At 42.8% G+C, this 21,205-nt stretch overlaps 1 protein-coding gene and 2 non-coding genes across 4 annotated transcripts; all 3 read right to left on the bottom strand.

The window, feature by feature from the left end:
* Positions 1–1,409: 1,409 nt before the first annotated feature.
* Positions 1,410–20,087, bottom strand: eif4g1a (eukaryotic translation initiation factor 4 gamma, 1a). Of its 2 annotated transcripts, none has more exons than XM_041054548.1 (30): positions 19,664–20,087; positions 17,585–17,711; positions 17,409–17,495; positions 15,830–16,012; positions 15,549–15,648; positions 13,118–13,311; positions 12,822–12,914; positions 11,901–11,976; positions 10,892–11,794; positions 10,709–10,797; positions 10,398–10,587; positions 9,685–9,818; positions 9,243–9,362; positions 8,724–9,113; positions 8,325–8,471; positions 7,966–8,202; positions 7,640–7,744; positions 7,166–7,447; positions 6,958–7,075; positions 6,769–6,871; positions 6,110–6,417; positions 5,840–5,961; positions 5,519–5,691; positions 5,234–5,359; positions 4,566–4,647; positions 4,345–4,443; positions 4,045–4,188; positions 3,803–3,884; positions 3,356–3,496; positions 1,410–2,895 (listed from the first exon to the last, which is right to left on the bottom strand). In XM_041054548.1, exons 2-30 carry the CDS (start codon positions 17,657–17,659, stop codon positions 2,714–2,716), a joined length of 5,085 nt encoding a protein of 1,694 aa, XP_040910482.1. In that variant the 5' UTR covers positions 17,660–17,711; positions 19,664–20,087; the 3' UTR covers positions 1,410–2,713. The 2 variants fall into 2 exon arrangements, with proteins under 2 accessions (XP_040910482.1, XP_040910483.1); XM_041054549.1 differs by having other exon boundaries at positions 13,160–13,311.
* On the bottom strand, positions 7,839–7,915 carry LOC121193842. The gene has a single exon (XR_005895327.1). It is a non-coding gene; the product is annotated as a small nucleolar RNA SNORD66 (small nucleolar RNA).
* LOC121193843 lies at positions 8,603–8,679 on the bottom strand. Its single transcript, XR_005895328.1, has one exon. It is a non-coding gene; the product is annotated as a small nucleolar RNA SNORD66 (small nucleolar RNA).
* Positions 20,088–21,205: the final 1,118 nt, after the last annotated feature.

The following is a 21,205-nucleotide window of genomic DNA, read 5'->3' as shown; positions in this document are numbered from 1 at the left end:
TAAACACGGCGGGAATAACCAAAAGCCCCCTGCCCTTTATGTGCACCTTCGCGGCTCTAACGACGCTCGTGCGGTTGTAATCATTTCCCTCGCGGAGACTCTCGGTACCTACCTGTAAGTCGGACCGCGGCGGCTCATGATAATGCGCTTAACTGTCTCCGATCCGATCAACAGATGCTACCGCGCGGCTCGTCCTCCCGCTGCAGGGTCTGCAGTACAGCATCAGCGCCGCACGGTCGGCGGAAACATCGCCTCAACTCCGGCGTTACATCTCCAGCACACGCGCACCATTTGTTGCTCGGTATATGGGTTACATAGGCTGTCCAAATGTCTCCCGATGGCAAGCGTCATCAACGCGAGGCGGTGTCACCCCCCCCCCCCCCCGCCCCACCCCTCTCCATGCACCCAACATCAGGATACAGTAACCTGCAGCTTTAGAAATCACTGCATTGTCGCGTTTTTTTTCCCATTTAGCATGCACTCATGTGCGGGAAATTTACTACAGGAGCTGCAGTGTGATAACATAAGACGCGCGCACATCACAAAGCTGCAAAGAAGGCAACAACCCCGGGGCCCCAGACCTCCAGGCGCCCCCCCCCAAAGCCTCCACATTCACTGTGTATCGGTTGGTTGGTGTGTGCGTGTGTGTGTGTGTGTAAGTAATCTGACTGACAAAAATCACAATAGCAACTTAGCAACCAGAAACAAATTACTACCCAAAATTGATTGTTTACAGGGAGCATATTCCTAAATAAGGTTTAATCAAATTACTGCAGACTAATCTGTGCAGTTGACCTGGAGCCATATTAGTGTTAAAGCAGATGAATTAAAACGGCTGGAACCATTAGTCGCTTAATCGATAATCAATAGGCAAAAAGATTCAACAATTTTTTTTTACGCCTGTCAATCAGCGTCAGCAGTCACTGGTTTGAGCCTCTCAACTGAGAGAAGCCGCTGATTACCTTTGTTTTTAAATGAGTGTGAATGGAATATGTTTGGGTTTTATGCTAGCTGGTCAAAACAAGTAATCTTTAGTTGTCATTTTTTTTTATCTGACATTTTAAATGGCGACACATTAAAGCTCGTTTTTACCCCAGGGTGACCTTAATGGGTTAACCTGTCCATGATAAATCATCCAGGTGAATAAACTAAACATTTTCTCTCCCAACATCGATCTGATCCCATTATCAGCCGCCTGCGACTGAATGGATGTAGCGGATAAAGGTCACATTGACGCTCTATGACACAGAAACTGTGTTTCATGTGGATTGGTAAAGTCAGTCAGGGCTGATACCGGATCTGAATAATCCTAATGCATCCCTAATACAACCACAACCACATCGCACACAACTATAAAATAACTGGGATATCCAGCATGTTTCAGACAGACTTGTACAAAACTCTGCTCAGCAACTTAATAAGTCCTTTATTTGCAATGTTCCGTTACCTCATCTTTCCAGTTTCCGATGCAAAAGAAGCAATAATTTCTTAAATAAAGAAGGCAAAAAAAATATTTACAAAATTCCAATAAAACTAATAATCAATGGATTATCTAAAGCACCTCTCTGCATCTGGACAACTGCTGTTGGAAAAGGATACACTGCAATTACATCAGCAATTTATCGTTTCTGAAAAATAAAACTGGAAAAAAAAACGTTTTTTTATTATTATCATTATCATTATTATTATTATTATTATTATATATTTACAGAACGCTCCTGAAATGAGTTTCCACTATAAGTAGAAAAGGCTTTCGGATCATTTCTGTGTGTATGTTTTTTTTTGTTTGCTTTTTTTTTTTTTTTTAAACTTTATATATTTCATCAAGTCAATTTTCTGTAGGTTTCAAGTTTTAACGGTGATTGGGTCATCCCGTGTCCTTTACGACAGCTCAGGTTTAAGTACAGAAGAGGTAAAGATGAAGAGTCAGTCAGTGTGGTTCACTACTGGGGATGGGTGAGGATGGCTTAGAGGAAGCATTAAGACCACCCCCTAGTAGTCAAGGTCAAAGGTCAACATCAGTCCCCCGTGTTTCTGTCCTCTGCAAGTTCATGATAGGAAACAGGAAGAGAAAATAGACAACCTTTGCTTTAAAAACTCCATCCATCAAATTAAGATTAGTTAATGTACATTTTGTCGAGCAACGTTTCGTCCCCTGTATAATCAACAGAAACACACTTCAGTCATGCTGCACACGCCAGTAAGGGACAAAGACATAGAGGAGCTGTGTCTGGACTGAACACGCATTATGGCATGATGATACCCATGAATCAGGGAACCCACTACACTACACGCCCTGCTGTTTATTCTTGCTGATCAGATAAGATTTTAGGCATTTTAATTATCTAGGACCATAGAAAAGCAGCCTGTTGGTTTGTATTATTGTGACAAAAAAGTTTTGTAGTGATGTGGGATACTTCACACCTTGTTAACAAGCAATCCTGCTGAATCAGTTTTCAAGTTTATTTGATTAGGACACTTGCTGTGACAAGCAGGTGGGGAAATAATGAGGAAGCAACAGAGGGAGGGTAGAGAGAAATGATTGTTTTCTGAGTCCATCCCTCAAAGAAAAGGAAAAAAAAAGAATAAAGATTTATCCTCACTGAGGATTGATTTGAGTCTGCCTCTCTGGCAATACTGTCCACGATTCTCCACAGCCGCCTGCAGAGCCCCCGCCTTGCCAAAGGGGGGCGGCAGCTTTCAGTTTAGTCTTTTAGTCCTTGTCAGACTCCTCCTCAGCCTCACGGAGCCAGGTGAAGAAGGCGGTGACCGATTTCAGGGCCACCCCTTTGCCTGTTTGCTCTGCAGGGTCTTTGCTGGATTCCCACTTGTAGAAGGCCTCCTCTTTAATAACGTCCTCGTCGTACAAGGCGTCAAAGAACATCCTCAGCAGGTCTGCAGAGACAGGACACACAGCTCAGTACTCATCTGACGTTGGTCTGGCAAATTAGACTTCACCCGATGTTTGCTTTGTGTTGAAGGTATAATGAACTCATTTCATTGCGTTTTTAAACAAACGTGTGTCCTTCAGTCTGTGCAAACTCATTTTTGCAGATATCCTGTGTTTGGCATATGGCATCATAATTTAGACTTCTGTCTGGTCATAGTTCATTATTTTGTACTTACAGAGAGACAATTACAACCAATTACTAAGGCAGCTAAACCAGTCAAATATCAATTAGCACCAAGTGTCAGCATTCTGAGATTATGTCCACATTAAGCTGCTTAAATAGAGAAAAAAAAACCAAACAAAAGAAATCTACTCTCTGTGCGTTTGTATTTTTATTAAGTTTCTGTTGATTTGTCTGTTGTTCTGGTGTTTCAGTCTGAGACAGACTAATAGAGGGACACTCACTTGCAGGCTGCTCCATGTGCACCATCAGAGCCTGGAGGGCGTAAAGGGCCTGCAGCTCTTTTTGCTCGTCACACAGGTATTTATGCAGCAGACTGGCCCTCTGTTTGATCTGCTGTGCATCCACCTTGTACGGGTTGTCACCTGAAACCAGAAGTAACAAGCGTTTGTTCGGACAAACCATGGTCAGAGCGAAAACGTCTCTTGTGCCATTATAAGTATTTACTTTCCGGGCAGCAAAACTCAGTCCCATGCTGAGATTTGTGTTCTCAGATACTGGTGTATCAGCAAGACTCAAACGTTTTTTTCCCCACTGGAGAATTCATTGTTGCTGATGTGTAGTGACCAACAGCGGTCACTAACAAGGCAACATTAGAGAATATGTAGGTCATAATTTTAGCCAAAAACAGACAGCTCTTATTTCTACATACATGTGCAAGTTATACTCACATATGATGGCAGACTGACACACGGATGTCATCAATGTTCGTAAGAACTGGTTGGAAGTCATCTGCTGATCGTCCAAGTTAGCCTGGAAAAAGAAAACAAAAAAACAAAACACACAGTTGAACATGGTGAACTTAAATTACTTGCATTGTTTATATTCATCAAAAACCCTGCATGGACAATTTAAGTGCGAAGTAAAGCCCAGTAAGGAATACATGAGCAGCATCACTTGTACTGTCACGCACCTCGACCCAGTGTATGATACGCTGGTTGTCAGCTTTGTCCTGAAGGAGCCTGTCCAGACGTTTGCTGAGCTCTTCTCCACTCAGGACCTTCTTCTTATCCACTTCCTTTGACTCCACCTCCTTTCCGGTGGTGAAATCCACTTTCTAAAACGTGTAACAAAGAAGGAAAGCTTTAAGATCAACTTGAAGATCCCACAAAAAACAAAAACCAAAAAACAACATTTTATTAGGTGTTTTTTTCCCAGCCTTTAATTTTTACAACCAAAACTCAAACCAAAAACAGCACCGTCTCCTACAGACCTGATCAGTGACAAACTTGTTGACATCTTCATCCTTAGGCAAGAAATCACTCCAGTTCAGCCCAGCGTCTGTCCACATGGCTCCAACATTCTTAGGGGTCTAATGACATTAAAAAAAAAAAAAAAAAAAAGATAATAAATAAATAAAATATCAATCTCCACCAGGTACTAGGGATTGTGTTGCGTCCAGGATCGGATCTTTGAGATGTATGTAGGACGTACCATGTCTTTACAGAGCAACTTGAGGATCTGTACCAGCAGCACGGCGGCCTTCCCCAGAGGCACGAGAGGCTTTGAGATCTCCCTGGTGACACAATTACACTGAATTAAGTTTTACAGATCCTTTAAATTATTATGCTGTTGTTTTATTTACCACTATTATTACTATAAAACCAGAGTTACGGTCAAGGAAAAAAAGAAAGACTGTTCTAACTATGTGATGCGTTAAAAACAGTTTATCCCCTTTTTTTAAGCTTTCCTACTGGAAATAAGTGGTTTTATGTTTGACCAGCAAACTTCCTTTTTTTCCCAGATGGTAGATAGGGCAGTGATATTCAAGCATCTTTTAGATTCTGCAGTAAAAACAGTGTGCTGGAAAGACGTTTGTAACTTTTGAAATATGCTGATAAAGTTGTCTTGAGTTTTCCTACTGATTAAGGTTTAATATTTTCATGTTGCATGTTTAGGGCCTGAGTACACCCTAAAAATGTTGCTTTACATCTCACTGACTTAACATTTTAAAAAAAAATGAAGAAAACAAAAAGAAATTGAGGACGAGGATACTTTTTTAATCTATGCAAATCCATCGCTATTTACAGATACGGGGCTATGAGCCAAAAGTATCCATGTCTGCCAGCCTCTGTCCTCAATCAACCAGCACTGGAGCTGACCTGAAGAGCTGTCCCATAGGGATGCCTCCCTCACGAAGCATGGGGGTAATGAGTTCAGCCAGGTAGAGCCAGATGTGAGGTATATCTATGGCCATGTCTTCTGCTGCCTCCAGGATCTCTTGTAGCCTACAACCGCAAAAAAAACACAAAGCGCTCAATCTCACTTTATCCACAAACCTTTAGTTTCATTTCTTCCAAATCTTTCAAGAGTTATTACAATACACTCATGGAAGCAAAAGAAATCTTTGGAAACACACTGATGATGCTGTCCTGTTAAATGCTCACCCTTTGTAGTATTGCTGAGTGGGCAATGTCCCTGCCTTTATGAGTTGGTGCAGCAAGTGGCCCATGTTCTCTCTAGCAATGGCGCTGCGCTCAAGCGTGGACTCAACCCCGTTCCGCACGAACACATAGAGCAGTGAGACACTGTTGAGCTCTGCCACGCACTGCAACGCCTCCTACAGCACCAGAACAAGGAAGGGCAGAGATGCTAGCCATCAGAGAGGCTTCACACAATCCAAACATTTCCAGGTAAGAATGTTAACGCGCGTATGTTTAACTCAAATTCAGTGTTGGATGCAAGTGTGTATGGTGTCATGGTTGTACCTTCAAGTCATTGATGTGGAGGTACTCTTCAATGATGGCTTTCGTCTTCTTCTCTACCTCCTCCTCACTTAAAGCAGGTTTAGGAAGAGAAGGAGGAGGAGTGGGGGCGCTCTCGCGCTTAGCTGCAGAAAAACAAGGGAACAATACAAGTTAAAGCTCAGTCCTTCTACTGCCTGCAGGGTTATTTTATCAACATACACAATTCTACTTAACTTTTTTCTCCTATTATATCAATTTTAATTCCTTACATTTGCTGTATAGGCTATATACCTGTAAGATCTTTGCTTGGACCCCTGTCGCGGCTTCCCCTGTCACGGCTTCCTCTGTCACGGCTTCCCCTGTCTCTGTCGTCGGTCATGCTGGCGACACGACGCACAGGCTCAGTCGAGGCGCGGCTGTCTCCGCCCCTCCCCCCGCGCTCTTGCGACTCTCTGCTGAAGCTTCTCTTGGTGACTTGATTCCGGCTGCTCCTGTCGTCTCGACCTTCCCGTCCCTCACTGCGATCAAATCGGTCAAACCGATCCCTCTCTCGATCGCCCCTGTCTCTGTCGCCACCATGCTCACGACTGGAGCTTGACCTGAAGGTTTTAAGGGAGACAAAAAATTTTATTACACTGTTGTGCCATCAAATCTGAACTACATGATTTTGGATATGATTTGATACTTCACTTCTGAACTGCCATATACCATGTTACTAGTACTTGGTAACTTAAAAAAAGGTTTCTGAACTAAAAACTTTTTAAAAAGTTTAATGAATATGTGTCAGTGTCACAAGCGAAAGAGGATGCTCTGAGAGGGGAAAACATACACAAGGCAGAGAAAAGTTTTACAGATCGAAGAAAGATGAATTAAAAAAAACAAATCCAGAGTTTAAAAAAGGAAATACTTTATATACAAGGGTTCTTTACACAGTCACAGCTTCTGAGTACCTCTGGGGAACTCTGCGATCAGAGTCTGTTGAAGACAACAATGAACCAGACTGCTGCAGGGCTGAGAAACGGTTGAGGGTGCTGGTAGCTGGACGACCGGAATCTAGAAGAAGAGGAAAAAGGATAGATTAATGCCTAAGCCACTAAAGCATCGTAAACCATACAGTCCTTTAGAAGAACATGCTTTACCCTGGTCTCCACTTGCTGGTTTAGCTCCGGTTCCTCCACTGCTGCCTTTGCCCCAGCTACCCCACATGCCTTTGCCTCCTGGAGCCAACAGCTGATTGTTGAAGTCCAAAGCACCAGGCTGCAGGGAAACAGAAAAGTTACATCTACTAAGCTGGAGGTCTCTGCATCCAATATTTTAAACAAGAACTACAGCGAAAACGTCCTTTACCTTCGTGATCTTGCTAAGGCGGGTGGTGTCGATGGGTCTGTTCTTGGAGATGGGCACAGTGTTCCAACCCTCATCCTGAGGCTGGGGAACCCGGCCACCTCCTGGTGTGTGAGGGCCTCGGCCCCCCATGCTCCCTCCCATCCTGCCTCCACCTCCCTCTTTCTTGGACATGAGCTGCTGCTGGACTTTGATCTGTTCCCTGTGCTCCTCCATCTCTGCCTCCTTGTGGATTTGGTCGATTGTTTTAGGACCCTGATCACCTCTACGGGGCACCCAGTTACTCTGTATCGGAGATGAAAGATGGTTAGTCTTGTAAGACTTCAATGCCTTCTTAATCCCTCATGATTACTTCACACACAGTACAACAATCCTGCTCATTCAGGAATACTTCTGAGAGTCACTAACTGCTTTCAGTGCCTGTTATCGGCTCTTTATTTCCATATATTTGAAATGGGTGGATGAATCCATATTTACCTTCCTGAGGTCCAAGACATCTTGCAGCATGAAGCGGATTCTGGATGAGGTCTTCCTCTCTTTGATGATCTTGTCCATCTGGTTGAAATACTGATCCATACGAGGCTGACGGAGGTGCAGAAAAAAAGTGGCTTTCATGAGTCATGGCTGTTGACCATGAGTGTACATGAATAAGTGAGACGGATTTATGTGTTTTTGTCTCCTCAGCTCCTCAGTCCCATCACTAATAATCAGTGGCCCAGACACGTGGCACAAAAATATAAGTCATCACTGGAGACACAATTCACAACGCACCCTTCATCCATCCGAGCTCGTGTTTTACTCACCTTGGCCTTTTCAAAGTCAAGGTCTTTGCCAATAGTCGAGAGCAGCCTGCAGAGACACTCCAGAGACTCTTCATCGTGATTCTTAAGTAGTTTCACCACACAGTCGTGCATGATGGCCTCTGTCAGCATCTTCAACTTAAAGAGCTCGCCTATGAACTTGATGTTACCCAGTGAGCGGCGGCGGGCCTTGTCTTTGGCCTCTTCCAGCTCCACCCTCAAGCGCTCACGCTCTTCATCCTGAGGGCAGATACAAGTGGGTGTTAGTGCTTAGTGTTGGGTGACGTAATGACCAGTTTCGTCTAAATGAACAACAGACTGTGGCAGCTGGGACAGAGACCATAAAAGATGACATTTCTTACATCTTTGGAAGCTTCCAGCTCTTTCTGTTTTTTCTCAAAGATCTCATCATCATCCTGGTCCTTCTCAAACTCTTTCTGGCAGCGATTAAGCAGGAGTTTACGGAAGTTGACAAAAATTCCTGGCTTGTCCGAAGTGGGGACTTTCAACTGAGGGAGGAAAAACATCGAGGACAATTAGTTTAAATTAATTTACTGAATATACTTTTTTTCACCTCACTAAATATATATATATATGGCAAAATAAGCTATATGTGAAAATTTACAATGAATAAAGTGGGCTCCTTCAGTTCCTCAATACCATCATAGACATTCAGTGGCCCAGACACGTGGCACAAAACAGAAGTCATCATTGAAGCAAATAATACAAGTACAAGATTCAGACACAATCGTATGACTTACTCCCATAAGGCAGCGGCACATGTTGGCGTAGGCCACAGAGAAGTTGGGCTCTGAGATGGCCTTCTCAAAGATGAGGTCAATGGCTCCCTTCAACCTCTCCTCCGTGTCTATCGTTAGCTCCGTCACCTGTTTCATCAGCTCCTGAAACTTCTGAGGGGTCAGTTTGTTGAGGATACTGCGCAGACGCTTGAACAGCTCCTGAGTCTTGGCCTGTTCTCCGTCCTCTTCCTCGGCTTCCTCACTGCCGCGGCTGCGTGTGGTCTTCTTCACCGAGGGCTTCCAAGCCTTCTCAGCCTTGTTGAGTTGCACGTCATCACTGAGAGACATGCTGTTGATGATTTTCCTGGGTTCTTTACGCTGACCCTGCTGAGAGCGACGTGGTCCAGGAGGCTTAAAGGAGGAAAAGGGATACATACTTAATAGAAATAAACCTTATTAAACAAAGCAAACACAAAAAAAGGGCAAGAATTAATTTAAATAACAAACCACCCCAGAAAGGGAACAGATAAATTCACTCACAGGGCCTCGTGGTCCCCCCACTGATCTGCTCCCAAGATTCCCCAAATATGATGGAGTAAAATCAGGTCCAGTGCTCATCAATCGAGCTGGGTCGACAGGCCGGAGGGGAGTCTTGTTCACCTGAAGGTAGAGCAAGAATAAAAATGATGTTCACAAGAAACCTCTTCTGATGTGTACCACACCTCACAAATATAAGAGATGGCTGAGCTGATGCAGCTCTGTGAGGAAGATTGGTCTGATCGGTGATTACCGGAAGCGATTGTTTGAGATTAATGGTGCCAAAGCACCAGCTTAATCCTTACCAAGCATTTTAATATATATGACTCATGTTTATGTTTTCAGAACACTAGATGTTAAATGTTACAGACTGCAGTTACATTTGAAACTGAAGCCCACAATACTCCACACCAGACCATTCGGCAAAAAAAAAAAAATCATCTACCTTGTCCAGGACCACATCACTGATGATGGGCAGGCCCTCTGGTTTGTTCATACTGGCGCTGATAAACTGGAAGCCCAGAAGGAACTCCCTGTCGTACCGCTTCTTTTCTTCTGGGTTTATTGGTTTCCATTGTTCTGAGGGATGAGCAAGAGATGTTCAAATGCAGAGGATTAAATGTAATGTGGAAAACATATTCTTGAAAACATATTCATCGTCAAAAATTAACCACAATTATCACCAGAATGTAACAAAATAACAGTGTTCACGTTATGTCACAGACGTTGAGGTACTGTGCTGCAGAGATATCTACAGAAGTTAGCAGGCTAACCAGCTAGCCCTGGCCCATCCCAGCTTGTAATACCATTTTGTACCTCAAGAGGCGACAGACAGTCACTGTAGTGTCCAACAGTGAGAGGATGAAGAAACAGTAAGTGTGACTAAATTGTAAACTACATCTTCCCTGTCTCTGACTGGGTGTGAAATTGTCAGGGATGGACATTCAGACTTTCCTGTAGCTTGCTGCCCCTCTTTGTTTAGAGTATGAATATGACCAGTTGGCCAATTCTAACACACTGCCCCTTTAACAAAGAAGAACTGTATAGTTATTTTTAAAACCAGAACACCTAAATGCCAAAGGAATCCAGAAGTGACCTCACATTCAATTCAAAAAAATTTCACTGTGTCATTCGTGGAGAACCTTAGTCCTTACTTACCTTCTTTGTACTGGTATTTCTGCTCAGTTGGCTTAGGTGCGGCTTTCGGCCCGTCGGGTTCTGCGTTCTGCTTGTCCTCTTTCTCTTCCCAGGTCTCATCTGCGGCCTCAGCGGGAGGTTGAGCTGGAGCAACAGGGACAGGTTCGGCCTGAGTAGAAGAGGGTTCAGAAGCAGGTTTGGCATCCTGCTCCTAGAACAAACAAAACAGGAAGAGACAGACAATCAAAATGTGTTTAAATCATATTCCTAAGTATTACTGAGACAGGTGAAACTGCTAAGACTCTTTACCTGCCATCTGGACTGATACACACCTCTGTGAAGGCATCCAGGAGGTCTCCAATGGCCTCCTTCTTGTTGAGCTCCTTCATGTTCTTCTTCTTCTTTGGCACAGACATAGCAGCTTTAAAGAAAGGATGCAATTCTAACATTAAAATTTCACATAAAAACAGAATGACAAATATGACAATCCTTAATGCAAATCAACTTCACCGCACCTTGCATAGTAGATTCCTCTGTAGGGCAGCTAACAGAAGTGGGAGGGGCATCCTCACTTTTCTCCTTCCCCTCTTCCCCTTTCTTCTCCTCCTCCCTCTCCTCTTCCTCCTCCTGGGCTGGCACTTCCATTTTAGCCACAGGTGTGGATTCCTGAGATTGAGAAGCGCAGTCAGGCTTGTCAAGTTGCGTAGTGTCTGAAAATGCCCTGTCGTCAGGCAGTTCCTCATTTTCCTGAGGAAGTCCGTTGGAGAGAACAGGCTCTGCCGTTTCGGCCGGTGTGGGCTCAGGTTCGGGGGCAGAGTTTGGAGCTGCATCCTGGGTCTGTGGAGCAGCAGGTTCCTGTGCAGAGAGCGAAGGTTGAGATATTTCATTTGCTGTCTTTGTAGCCGTTTCTTCTTTTGCCACGTTAACAGGGGTAACTACTGCTTCAACCTCAACTGCAGGCTCTGACGTAGAGCTGTCCACCTGCTCCTCTTTTTCCTTTTTGTTCACTTCTTCTGTTTTCGTTTCTTCCTTCTCTGGTGCCTTCTCAGCTGGAGCTGGAGCTGGAGCAGCCTGTGGTTCCTCCATTTTAACAGGCGCCTCTTGTGCTACTAATGATGCAGAAGGGCCGACAGGAGCGTCTACTGTGTCACCAAGTTTAGTATCGTCTTTATTTACCACCTCAGCAGGAGTAGTAGTAGATGCTACTGCAGGAGGGAGGGGAGAGGGCGACTGCTGGTCCTTTATCAATGGGGATGGCAGCTCAGTAGCAGTGGTGGGGGCTACAGAATGTGCAGCTAATTCAGCAGATGGTGTCATCTGGCTGTCTGTTTCCTGTTTGGCCTCCACCACAGGCTCTGTGTTGGCTGTGGCAGGAGGTGGAGGAGTTTCAGCGCTAGCAGGAGCATCAATGTTCTCATCTGAGCAAAGAAACATGAAATAGTCACATATCAGTCATAAGGTAAAATGTGGAATTTGGGAAGACTGTGTTTAATATGCAAACCAAGATGAGAAAAATGTACTCACCTCTTATTGTCACTGTAGTGACTGGCTGTACAACTTCACCGTTAGTCTGTGCAGGACTTACATCTGCTGCTGAGGCCTACAATGACAAAAAAAATTGTCTTTAAAGTACTAACTGAAACAGATAAACATCAAGGTCACCAGATTGCCAGGTTGTAATGAGGAGTTGATTCAGCTTGGTGGTTATTTTGAAGGCTGTACTGTGTCCTGCTATTTGGAATCTTTTATTTAAAAAGTGCTTCTCATATTTTTGCCTTATTTCACCCCAACCGGCAACTCAATGCACTTGCAAGTCAACACAAACTAGCCTAAAAATATAACCACAGCTCAAAACAACGGTGCATGCTTGAGTGTGCTTGCTTTGATTCAGTGAAACTCTGTGCAAAATCTGAGTTGTGTTAATCATTGGACGTTACTGCAGAGATGTGAAAACATGCAGCCACCTTTGTGAAAAATAAGTAAGTTGGGGACTTCTATGTAAACAATTCCTAAGGTGTGCTTTGTATTCTCCATTAACAAGGAGTTTGTTTATACAAACCGACTCAAATGTCTCTATTCTTACAAAATGAAAAAATGCAATGGTCTCCTAAGGCTGTATGTTTTGTTATTTACACGTTATTAAATTCTGCATTAACAGATAAGTCAACTATCAGTGTAAGTCAGAATTACAAAATGAAAATGTTATTTCACAGCTCATGCTTCACCACTTAACTTTAAGTCCTTTACTGTGGTTTTCATTATCTTACACATACAGTACCTTAAATCAGTACGGAATGCCTGACAGCAGTTTATATTTCTACAAAAATAAAATCTTTACTTTCAATCAGCAATATAATTTATAGAACAATTCTGTCTACATAATCTTGCTTTTTTACGATTTTTCAATAAATCAACAGAAAGTGGTGTTGCCCAAAGCTTTCTTACCTGTGGGGGAGTCGGTGTAGTGGTGGATCTTCCACCAGACATTATCTCCTCTGTGATATCGCGTCCGCCCTGGTTGGGGTCTCGTATTCTTATCTATCAGCAGACACGGCAAATGCTGGTTTAGCTTCCACAAAGCAAGTATCCAACATTACATTACAAACAGTACGCAACGATCCTGCCACTACTGATCTACAGCTGCCATCCATCATAATAAATCCTATTGTTATTTTAAAGTAAAAGGGAAAGTTCCACATTGAACAAACAAAACACTCTCTCTCCATTCAATTTTTTTTGACCTCAGACAAGAGATGTGCTGCCCTTTTGTTGTGACACACTACCGGTTTGCGTTCCCTCTTTACTGGGCCTTGTGACTGTGCCGATGGTTGCTGAGGAGGCGGGGCTTGTTGCTGTTGCTGAGCGGGGCTGATCATGACCGGTGTAGGCTGGACAGATGGAGAGTACTGCGGCTGAGCTGGATAGTATGCTCCTGCTGTAAGGTTAGAACGAAAAAAAAAAAAGCATTAATGAAAAGCAGACAATACTGAAGCCCAGTTTCATTAAAATGACCATCCATCCAAGATTCACATTTTTTTGTTCCTGTGGTTATGACCAAAACTCTGTATTTGGAATGTTCTTCTAAAACCCCTGTGAGACAGTTAATGGGAATTATGGGTGTAACTGCTGCGTTTGCGAAAATCCAAGTCAATCTCAACACACCTGGAGGACAATCAATGTTATCACACACAAAAAAAAAAACATTTTATTTTTTATTTTAATTTTTTTTTTTTTTTTTTTTACAGATCAGAAATTCCTCTAGGGATGCAATCGCCTCCGCCTAAAGATGAAGGTAGTCTTTGTGACCGTCAAAGTCACTCAGAGTGAAGAATGAAAATGGTTATGAAGCAAGCTTTTAGACTAATGACCTTCAAATCCAGACTGTGAAGGACACAGAAGCTGTATGTTAAAATGCTGTGTAGTAAATAAACGTTAACTTATGATTATAAATCAAGAATTTCTGCAGCATAATCAAACGAAATACCTCTTTTCATAAAAATCTAAAACAACTACAAAAGTGGAATTTCATATAGGTAACATGCTTAGAGTGGTTGGAGTAGCTGGTAACTGCACAGGCCAGAGAGTGTAGTTTTGGCAACTTGCCAGTGAAGTTACCTCTTGTAATGAGACTAAATTCTGCTGAAAAGCTGTTTTTTTAGATAATAACCTTTATTTCTATATCTTAACATTGAACAGATTTCACGGGTTCTCCTGGGCATCCTTCTTATCAAACCCTGAGCGAAATGAGTAAAGAAGTTAAATTCTCTAAATACATTACAATGCTATTGCACAAATTTATTAATGAGATGCCTATACAGCAATGTTGTGCCTACAAGAGACTAAAACTGTGTACAAAAGTAAAGGTGTACTGCTGTTGTACCTTTCAATAACACTTCATTAGTTAACCAAAAATATTTACAGACTGGATGTTTTTACTGCGTGCTTGCTTGCAAATTACACTTATCACTCATTATCTAGTGTATGTGATCTGCACTTTGTGGCCTGCTGAATCCATTTGCATGTAAGAAGTATTTAAAAAAAAAAAAAAAAAAACACCACCACTAGAGACAGGAAGTGCCACAGAGATTTTTGCCACTGAAGCCTGCTGGCCAACACACAAGCACACACTACTCACCGGGGTAGCGCTGGGAGGTGAGAGGAGCACCGTGGAGAGAGAGACGGCCGTTCTCTCGCCCGCCTCCTCTCCCCCCACCACCCCGCCTCTCCCTCGCAGCAAGAGAGGGCTCTGAACCAACGCAGCAAAGGAAAGGAAGGGGGTGAGGGACGGGAGAGGAAGGTAAGAAGGAGAGAGGGCAGGAAGAGACAGATGCAGAATGAGTTAATGAGAGGATCCAGAGGAAGCAGGGTGTTAAAAAGGTCCCATGAAATGAACAATTGCCTTTACCATACTCCTTCCTCGTGTTCCTGACTGCATCTCATTCTCTTATGCAAAAAAAATAGAAGCTTTTTGGCATACTGTTAAATCAAAATCATTATTCTCTTCCTGGAAAGTTTGAAGTTCTGTTCACTGTACCATCTTGCGCTCAGGGGTGTGTGTTGTCAAAGTATATAAAACATGAAGTCTTGGTTTTGCAGCAGTAACACAGGTCAGAAGTGCGTTTGGGGTGGCATTCCCCCCCTAAAAGGCCATACTTATGTGCTTGCCTTCCATTTTGGAGCCTTTGTCCTGGTTAATTTTTAAACTCAATATTCAAAATAGTTCCCATTTATCATTAAATCCCACCCCAACATCCTGTTTCATATGGACATATATCCAACAAAAGAACAGAAAACAACCAAAAGCAAAAGTCTCAAAGCCATTTCATGGAACCTGTGAGGCAGTGTCAGGTGAGACTGCAGATAGAAAGAACACAGGCCAAAGCAGAATTAAGCCAGACCACATGCAACTGGCAGTTCACAAATTACAGAAGTGTTTTAACCCAGAAACACATTAAAATACACCAACCAGCCAGGCAAAACCATGACACACCCAGCGACACATTGTGGGTGAAGAGATTTGTAAAAAGATATGGAGTAGCACCAGATGCTTCAACTTAAAATCTCAGTTAAATTTGGGTTTCTGATGCTTTCAGCAGGAGGTTTAACCTTTTCTTGTTCATCGCTTTTATGGTTGTGCTTGGTTGTTGTTGGTCTTGGGCAAAAACCCCTTACCATAAGTGGGGTATTCAGCAGGACTGGTTCCCGGATAGAAGCCTGCTGTACCACTGGTCACGGGATACTGCTGAGTAGGAGGCATGTATGGGGCCCGGTACTGCAGAAACAAAATAAAGAGTCAGAAACAACAACAACAGAGGGAACAATAAAGTAGTGAGAGCTTCAGGTCTATCTCTGCCATCTCCCAAAGAAACATACCATACTGTTCAACATTCTCTTAATGTAGACTAGTAACGTGTGCAGTTTTAACAAAATGATGATTGCTAATGTGAACCTACCTGTCCAGGTGGGGGGATGAAGTATCCCTGAGGGGAGCCAGCGAAAGACAGCTGCTGCTGGGAGATCATCATCATCTGGGAGCTGGGCTGGTAGACGTGAGCAGGTCCAACAGGTCGAGGGCCACTACTTGTTTGTACCCTTGGAGCACTGGTGGCCATAGCTGGTCGGTTTGAATAGTAACTCTGGAGAAAAGATGAGAGGGAAAAGGAGGGAAAGAAGGATGAAGAATGTATCTTAGCACAAGCGAACCTGTTGCTCTGCCTGTGAAATTAGTGTCTTTACTATGGTAGTCCTAATTCATGTGTTAGAATGTAGCAGCACCTCAACTGGAAGAATGCACTCACAGCAACTGCCAATGTGTACAGTAAGTCTAAAATGTACTGCATGTCATGTCTCCCTGCCACACTGAGGTTAGCCGAAGTTAAGGGGGAGGGGAGAGACGAAGAGAAAAGCTGTTACCTGTAACGCTCTGTATCCACCCTTCAGCCGCACAACACATGAGCAGAGAGCAAGAGAGGGAGTGAGATTAAGGTGAAAATGAGGACAACCGACAATGTGGAAGGCTGAGATTACAACATAGAAGAAGGAAGAGGATGAAAGGCAGCGGTGTATCTCTCAGTCATGAACAGTAGGCTCAAGCAACCACAGCGGCGCATGCAACTCTGTACAGGTCTGCATACAATTATGATGCCCTCAAATCTCGTGGGTCCCTGTTTTTGTGGTTAAAGAACCATTTTAAGGGCTGCAGGCACATGCAGAATCTGATTTTAGAATGCTGCAGGTACCAAAAACATATTCACTTTGACATGAAACTGATAAGCTGATCCCCAATCAGGTCTCAACAGTGTATTTTAGGGTTATCCAAAGTTGCAAAAAGACAGTTCTTGTTTTGATTTGAATAAAGATCACAACATAATTTCAAAAATGACGGTATACTATATAGTCAGTTATTCTGTCATTATCATGGTAGGTTTGGGATGATGTCTTACATATGCAGAGAAGCATGGGTGTTTAAAAATAAACAAATAAAACTATAAGTATGTGCAGATGGAGGATGAATAAAGAATAAATAAGGCCTGGGTGAACATTGTGACCCCACACAGTGGGTCCAGCATAGAAATACACATTTCTAGAATGAGATATGGAAGCCAGTGGTCCCGGACCTTTGGAAAAGTAGACTTATCTCACAGACACTACAGGATTCTGATCTAATTCTAATTCCAATGTACGGAACTGAAAGCATGCATTACACTAGGGAGACAGAGGGGATGTAGGGGAAAAGAGAGGGGTGTTAGTACCTGTTGGTGTAAAGTACGAGGCCCTGCAGCAAACTGGGAGGACAGCAGAAAAGAGGAAAGAAGTCAAGATTGACGTCCAAGGAGAAAGATGGCAAATAAGCCATAACAAGCACACGCACAGATTTAGCCAAAGCCTTGTAGCAGGAGAAGCAGTGTCAGAGATCTTTGTGAAAGGGCAGAAAGAGCAGAGATCTCATACAAGGCAAGACATATCATACACTCTGAAAGCAAAAACCTTAGAAAAAAGAAAAAAAAAAAACAAACATACTGTGAACAATACCTGTCTTGGCTGTGGTGCAGAGTTCATTTGTGGAGGTGGAGGTGTGGCAAAAACAAGAGAAGGGGGCTGTCCAGGGCCGTAAGCGGCCTTGAGAGGAGAGAATAGAGGAAAAAGAGAGGTTACTAAATTTTAATTTTCTAAAACAACTTGAATTCTATGGGATCTGAGGTTCTCACCTGTGTCAATCCAGGGGAAGGGGCAGGGTTTGGGACAGAAGTGGGTCCCGTGATAGGCTGTGGTGGTTTGTTCATTTCACGTTCTTTTATGGTTCTGCATTAGGGTGGCGTTGTGCTGCCAGCCTTTCTGATGAAGAGAAGCAAGAAATACAAAAATAAATAAATAAATAAATAACTAAGCAATAAGCAAAGTATTACTTAAAAGCTACAAGATTAAATTATTTCCAATTCAAATTTGATTTTAAAATGCGTTACTAACAGACAGTGGTGTGGCATATCTCCATTACAGATATCAGACAACACACTATGAAGACATGAACCAACACTGTGGAAACATCTAACCAAGCAGTAAGGGTGTGGTCTGTGGTTTCGCCTATGATAACACTACCACCTCTCACAATCTTGTCGACTTGTATATTGCACGGCTCACACATCTAGTCTTTTAAGCAGGTAACGTTAATATCCTTTGTAAATTCCTTGCTCAAATCAGACTGCAAAGGACTGATGTGCATTAAGCACCACCCAAAACTACCTAATATTTAAATAGAAAAAAGGGTTGTGGCGGCTACTGAATCACTCCAAAGGACTGAACTTTAAATTACCACCCTTAATAACTACTTCGGACCCCCATAAACTCAAAAGATAGTGCTTAAAAAAAAACACATTCCTAAATGATCATGACTTGGCCAAATAGCAAAAAAAGCAAGTACTGATGGGGATGTCTTGCAGTGCTTTATAGATCTACTTAGAACTTCTATGACTGCCCCTAAACTACTTGGACTGGCATGGTTTTGAGTGAATTTAAGAAAATGGATACCTCAGGTCAAAGTTCATTTACTGTGTTAACAGTGGCTGCTGCCCCCTGGTTGTGCATGCTACATGTGCAAATAATCCATTCAAATAAACTTAAATCGATATCCTTTTCAAAACCTGACTTGTTTTCTCATCATGATAAATTATTGTTGTATAGATGCTGGAATAATGGAGACATGCTGGAATTGTATAAACTGATGAATACTACTAGCAGACGTGTCATATACCATCCACCTGCTGACACAGGAACCATCGTTAGCTGCTAGCTAGTGCCATGCTTCTTTCAGACGGGGCAACAGTACACAAAGCTACCATATGGTTCTGTCAGCAGTGATGACCAACAGCCTTACAAACCGACATTAAATAAGACAAGCACCGAAGGTAAAGATAACCTCTGCGTCTTAGCCGAGTTATAACATGTAAGGCATATTCTTGGCCCGCTAGCGAGGCAGCGTTCCCAATCGAAGCAGGTTAAATCGTTAGCCAACGGCCGGCTAACGTTACGTGTCCCACTACCATAGACATTTCGCTTAGTTACGCTACGTGGCTCAACGCTGAGCCCACATTTCACCTTAACGTACACAGAGCCCCCACGAATATACTGTGCACACGGACGGTTTGTCTACTAAGAAATACTCGAACACATACGCCGATCGTGGTAGCAATGTTGCAACACTTGAAGACGATAAGGTTACTGTTAAGCTATTGTTGGTTAACGTTAGCGGTTTAGCCCAACCCTGTCCTCAGAGGTGTATTTAGTTACAGGCCCCACAAGCTTCACGGGCACAAACCATCAACCTGGCATACATCTAGATATAATATCAAACGAAAGGTGCGATTACGTTTTGGTTTTGAATTAAACTGTCACTAGGCGTAAAAATACAGTAAAATCGTTTTAAAACCATGAATCGATTAGCGTTAAAGCTAACTGCCGATACCTCACGGAGCCTGCGGTGACAACGGTGACCATTAGCCACGAGAGCGAATAACCCTGGCTGTCACTTCAGCTAACGTTAGATTAACTTTAGCCAAGCGCCTCTCAAGATAAAATAACAACAGAACTTGCGTTAAAACGTCCAGATTACATTATTTTTCATCCCTCCTTGTAATCTGGCCAAGATTAGCTGACAAGCCCTCCCAGCGTGTGAACTGAAAGCCGACGGGGCCTGCTAACACTAACTAGCCTGTGTGCCTTTGACAAAAATTTAGGCAGGCTCCGGTGTACTTCACGCTAGCACTACCACCGTCAGATGTTTTTACTCTTACCGGGAATCAGTGATGAATATGCTGTAAGCTGTGAACTCGGGGATCGGCCTCTGATCAGTCTTCTGTTTATGAAAGTAGTGGTGTTGTTGTTCCCTTGTCCTTTACTCCAAAAGAAAACTGATGCCCTTTTCTTGCCCACTGACTTAGCGAGCTAGCTAGCTAACCGGCAGCCGGGGTGAGTGTTGCTACTGTCACTTCGGTTTAAATCCCCGGGCGTGCAAAAGTGTCAGTGCTCAAAATCAAACAATATAGTACTTTGGGAGTACTACTGACAACTCCGATAGCCCCGTAAAAAGCCTCTGGACCGTGGGTCCATGATCAGGGCGTCGATGGTGACGGATTGCCGGTTCAGTACGTACACCGCTGTCGTGTGAGGAGGCTCAGAGCGAGGCCATAGTGCGGTGTTTCTCGTCTGTGGAGCCGGTGCGCCTCCAAGTCGCATGGGCAACTTCCGGGAAAATTAAAATTTAATGCCGTGTCCTTGGTCATGTGATACAGGATCTTCTGTCAGTTCGCCAACCCCGGCTTCACAATAAACTGATGCTAAACGTCTAAAATCCACAATTCCTCCTGGAAACCAAGAAATACGTTTAAAAACTGAAAACGAAATGTATCCTTCAAATGTATTAATCAAAACAAGACTTAAATTTGATGCAGACGGTTGTTACCTGTGCACCAAAATGTAGAAACAACAGAACATTTGTTTAATGCTTAATGCCAGGAAACTCTACACATATACATATCCCCTCGTCATTTCTTTATTTTTATGAATTATTTTAACAGGTCAGCTTTCTCTACTTGTATATTCCTTTTATGTCAATTTGTTATTTCAAAATTTCTACTGTATTTTTATTTCCTAAGTAATGTCAGGATTTGATTCTTTTCTTTGTAATTAATGACATAAAACTGAACGTCTTAAGGTTTTGGACAGTTGGTCGAACAAATTAAGCTATTAAAACATCACCTACAGGTGTGAGACTTTTTAACAAGGAATTTTTTACTATTTTCTGACGTCTTGTAAACAAAACAATAGAGAAAATAATTGGCAGATTAATCATTAATGAGGATAATCATAAGGAGCAGCCCTAAACAGATTTTTTTGGAGGCTTTTCAGGCAATCCAAAAAAAGCACTGTGTCCAATATTATTTGTGCAGCCCTCTCAAACAGGTTATCCCAAAAAGATGTTTATTTTTAATTTATTTACCTCTGAAGTCTATAGAAATGCAGCTGAAGGTGTGCACAAAGAGGGCTGCTACAATCCATGTGCAGTCATATAGACTGGACAAATGACGTCCCTTATTGGAAAGTAGTTTGTGAAATAAATTCTCAATTTGTAATATTGTGGTGACTATTAACTAATTTTTATTTAGTGATGATTTCATTTAGTTTTAGTAAGTTTTGTAATGCATCTCTCATCATGGTGATTTAGCTCTTACAAAACCAATTATCATGAAACACACTGCAATATGTCTGTTTGCCTTGTACATAGTGTTCATTAAATACATGTCCTTTGTGTAAAAAACTTTTCAGATTGCAGGAGT

The sequence above is a fragment of the Toxotes jaculatrix genome, chromosome 14, assembly GCF_017976425.1.
Source record: "Toxotes jaculatrix isolate fToxJac2 chromosome 14, fToxJac2.pri, whole genome shotgun sequence".
Classification (NCBI taxonomy): domain Eukaryota; kingdom Metazoa; phylum Chordata; class Actinopteri; family Toxotidae; genus Toxotes; species Toxotes jaculatrix.
Note: the sequence above shows the minus strand (reverse complement) of the source record. Positions and strands in the feature narration are given on the sequence as shown.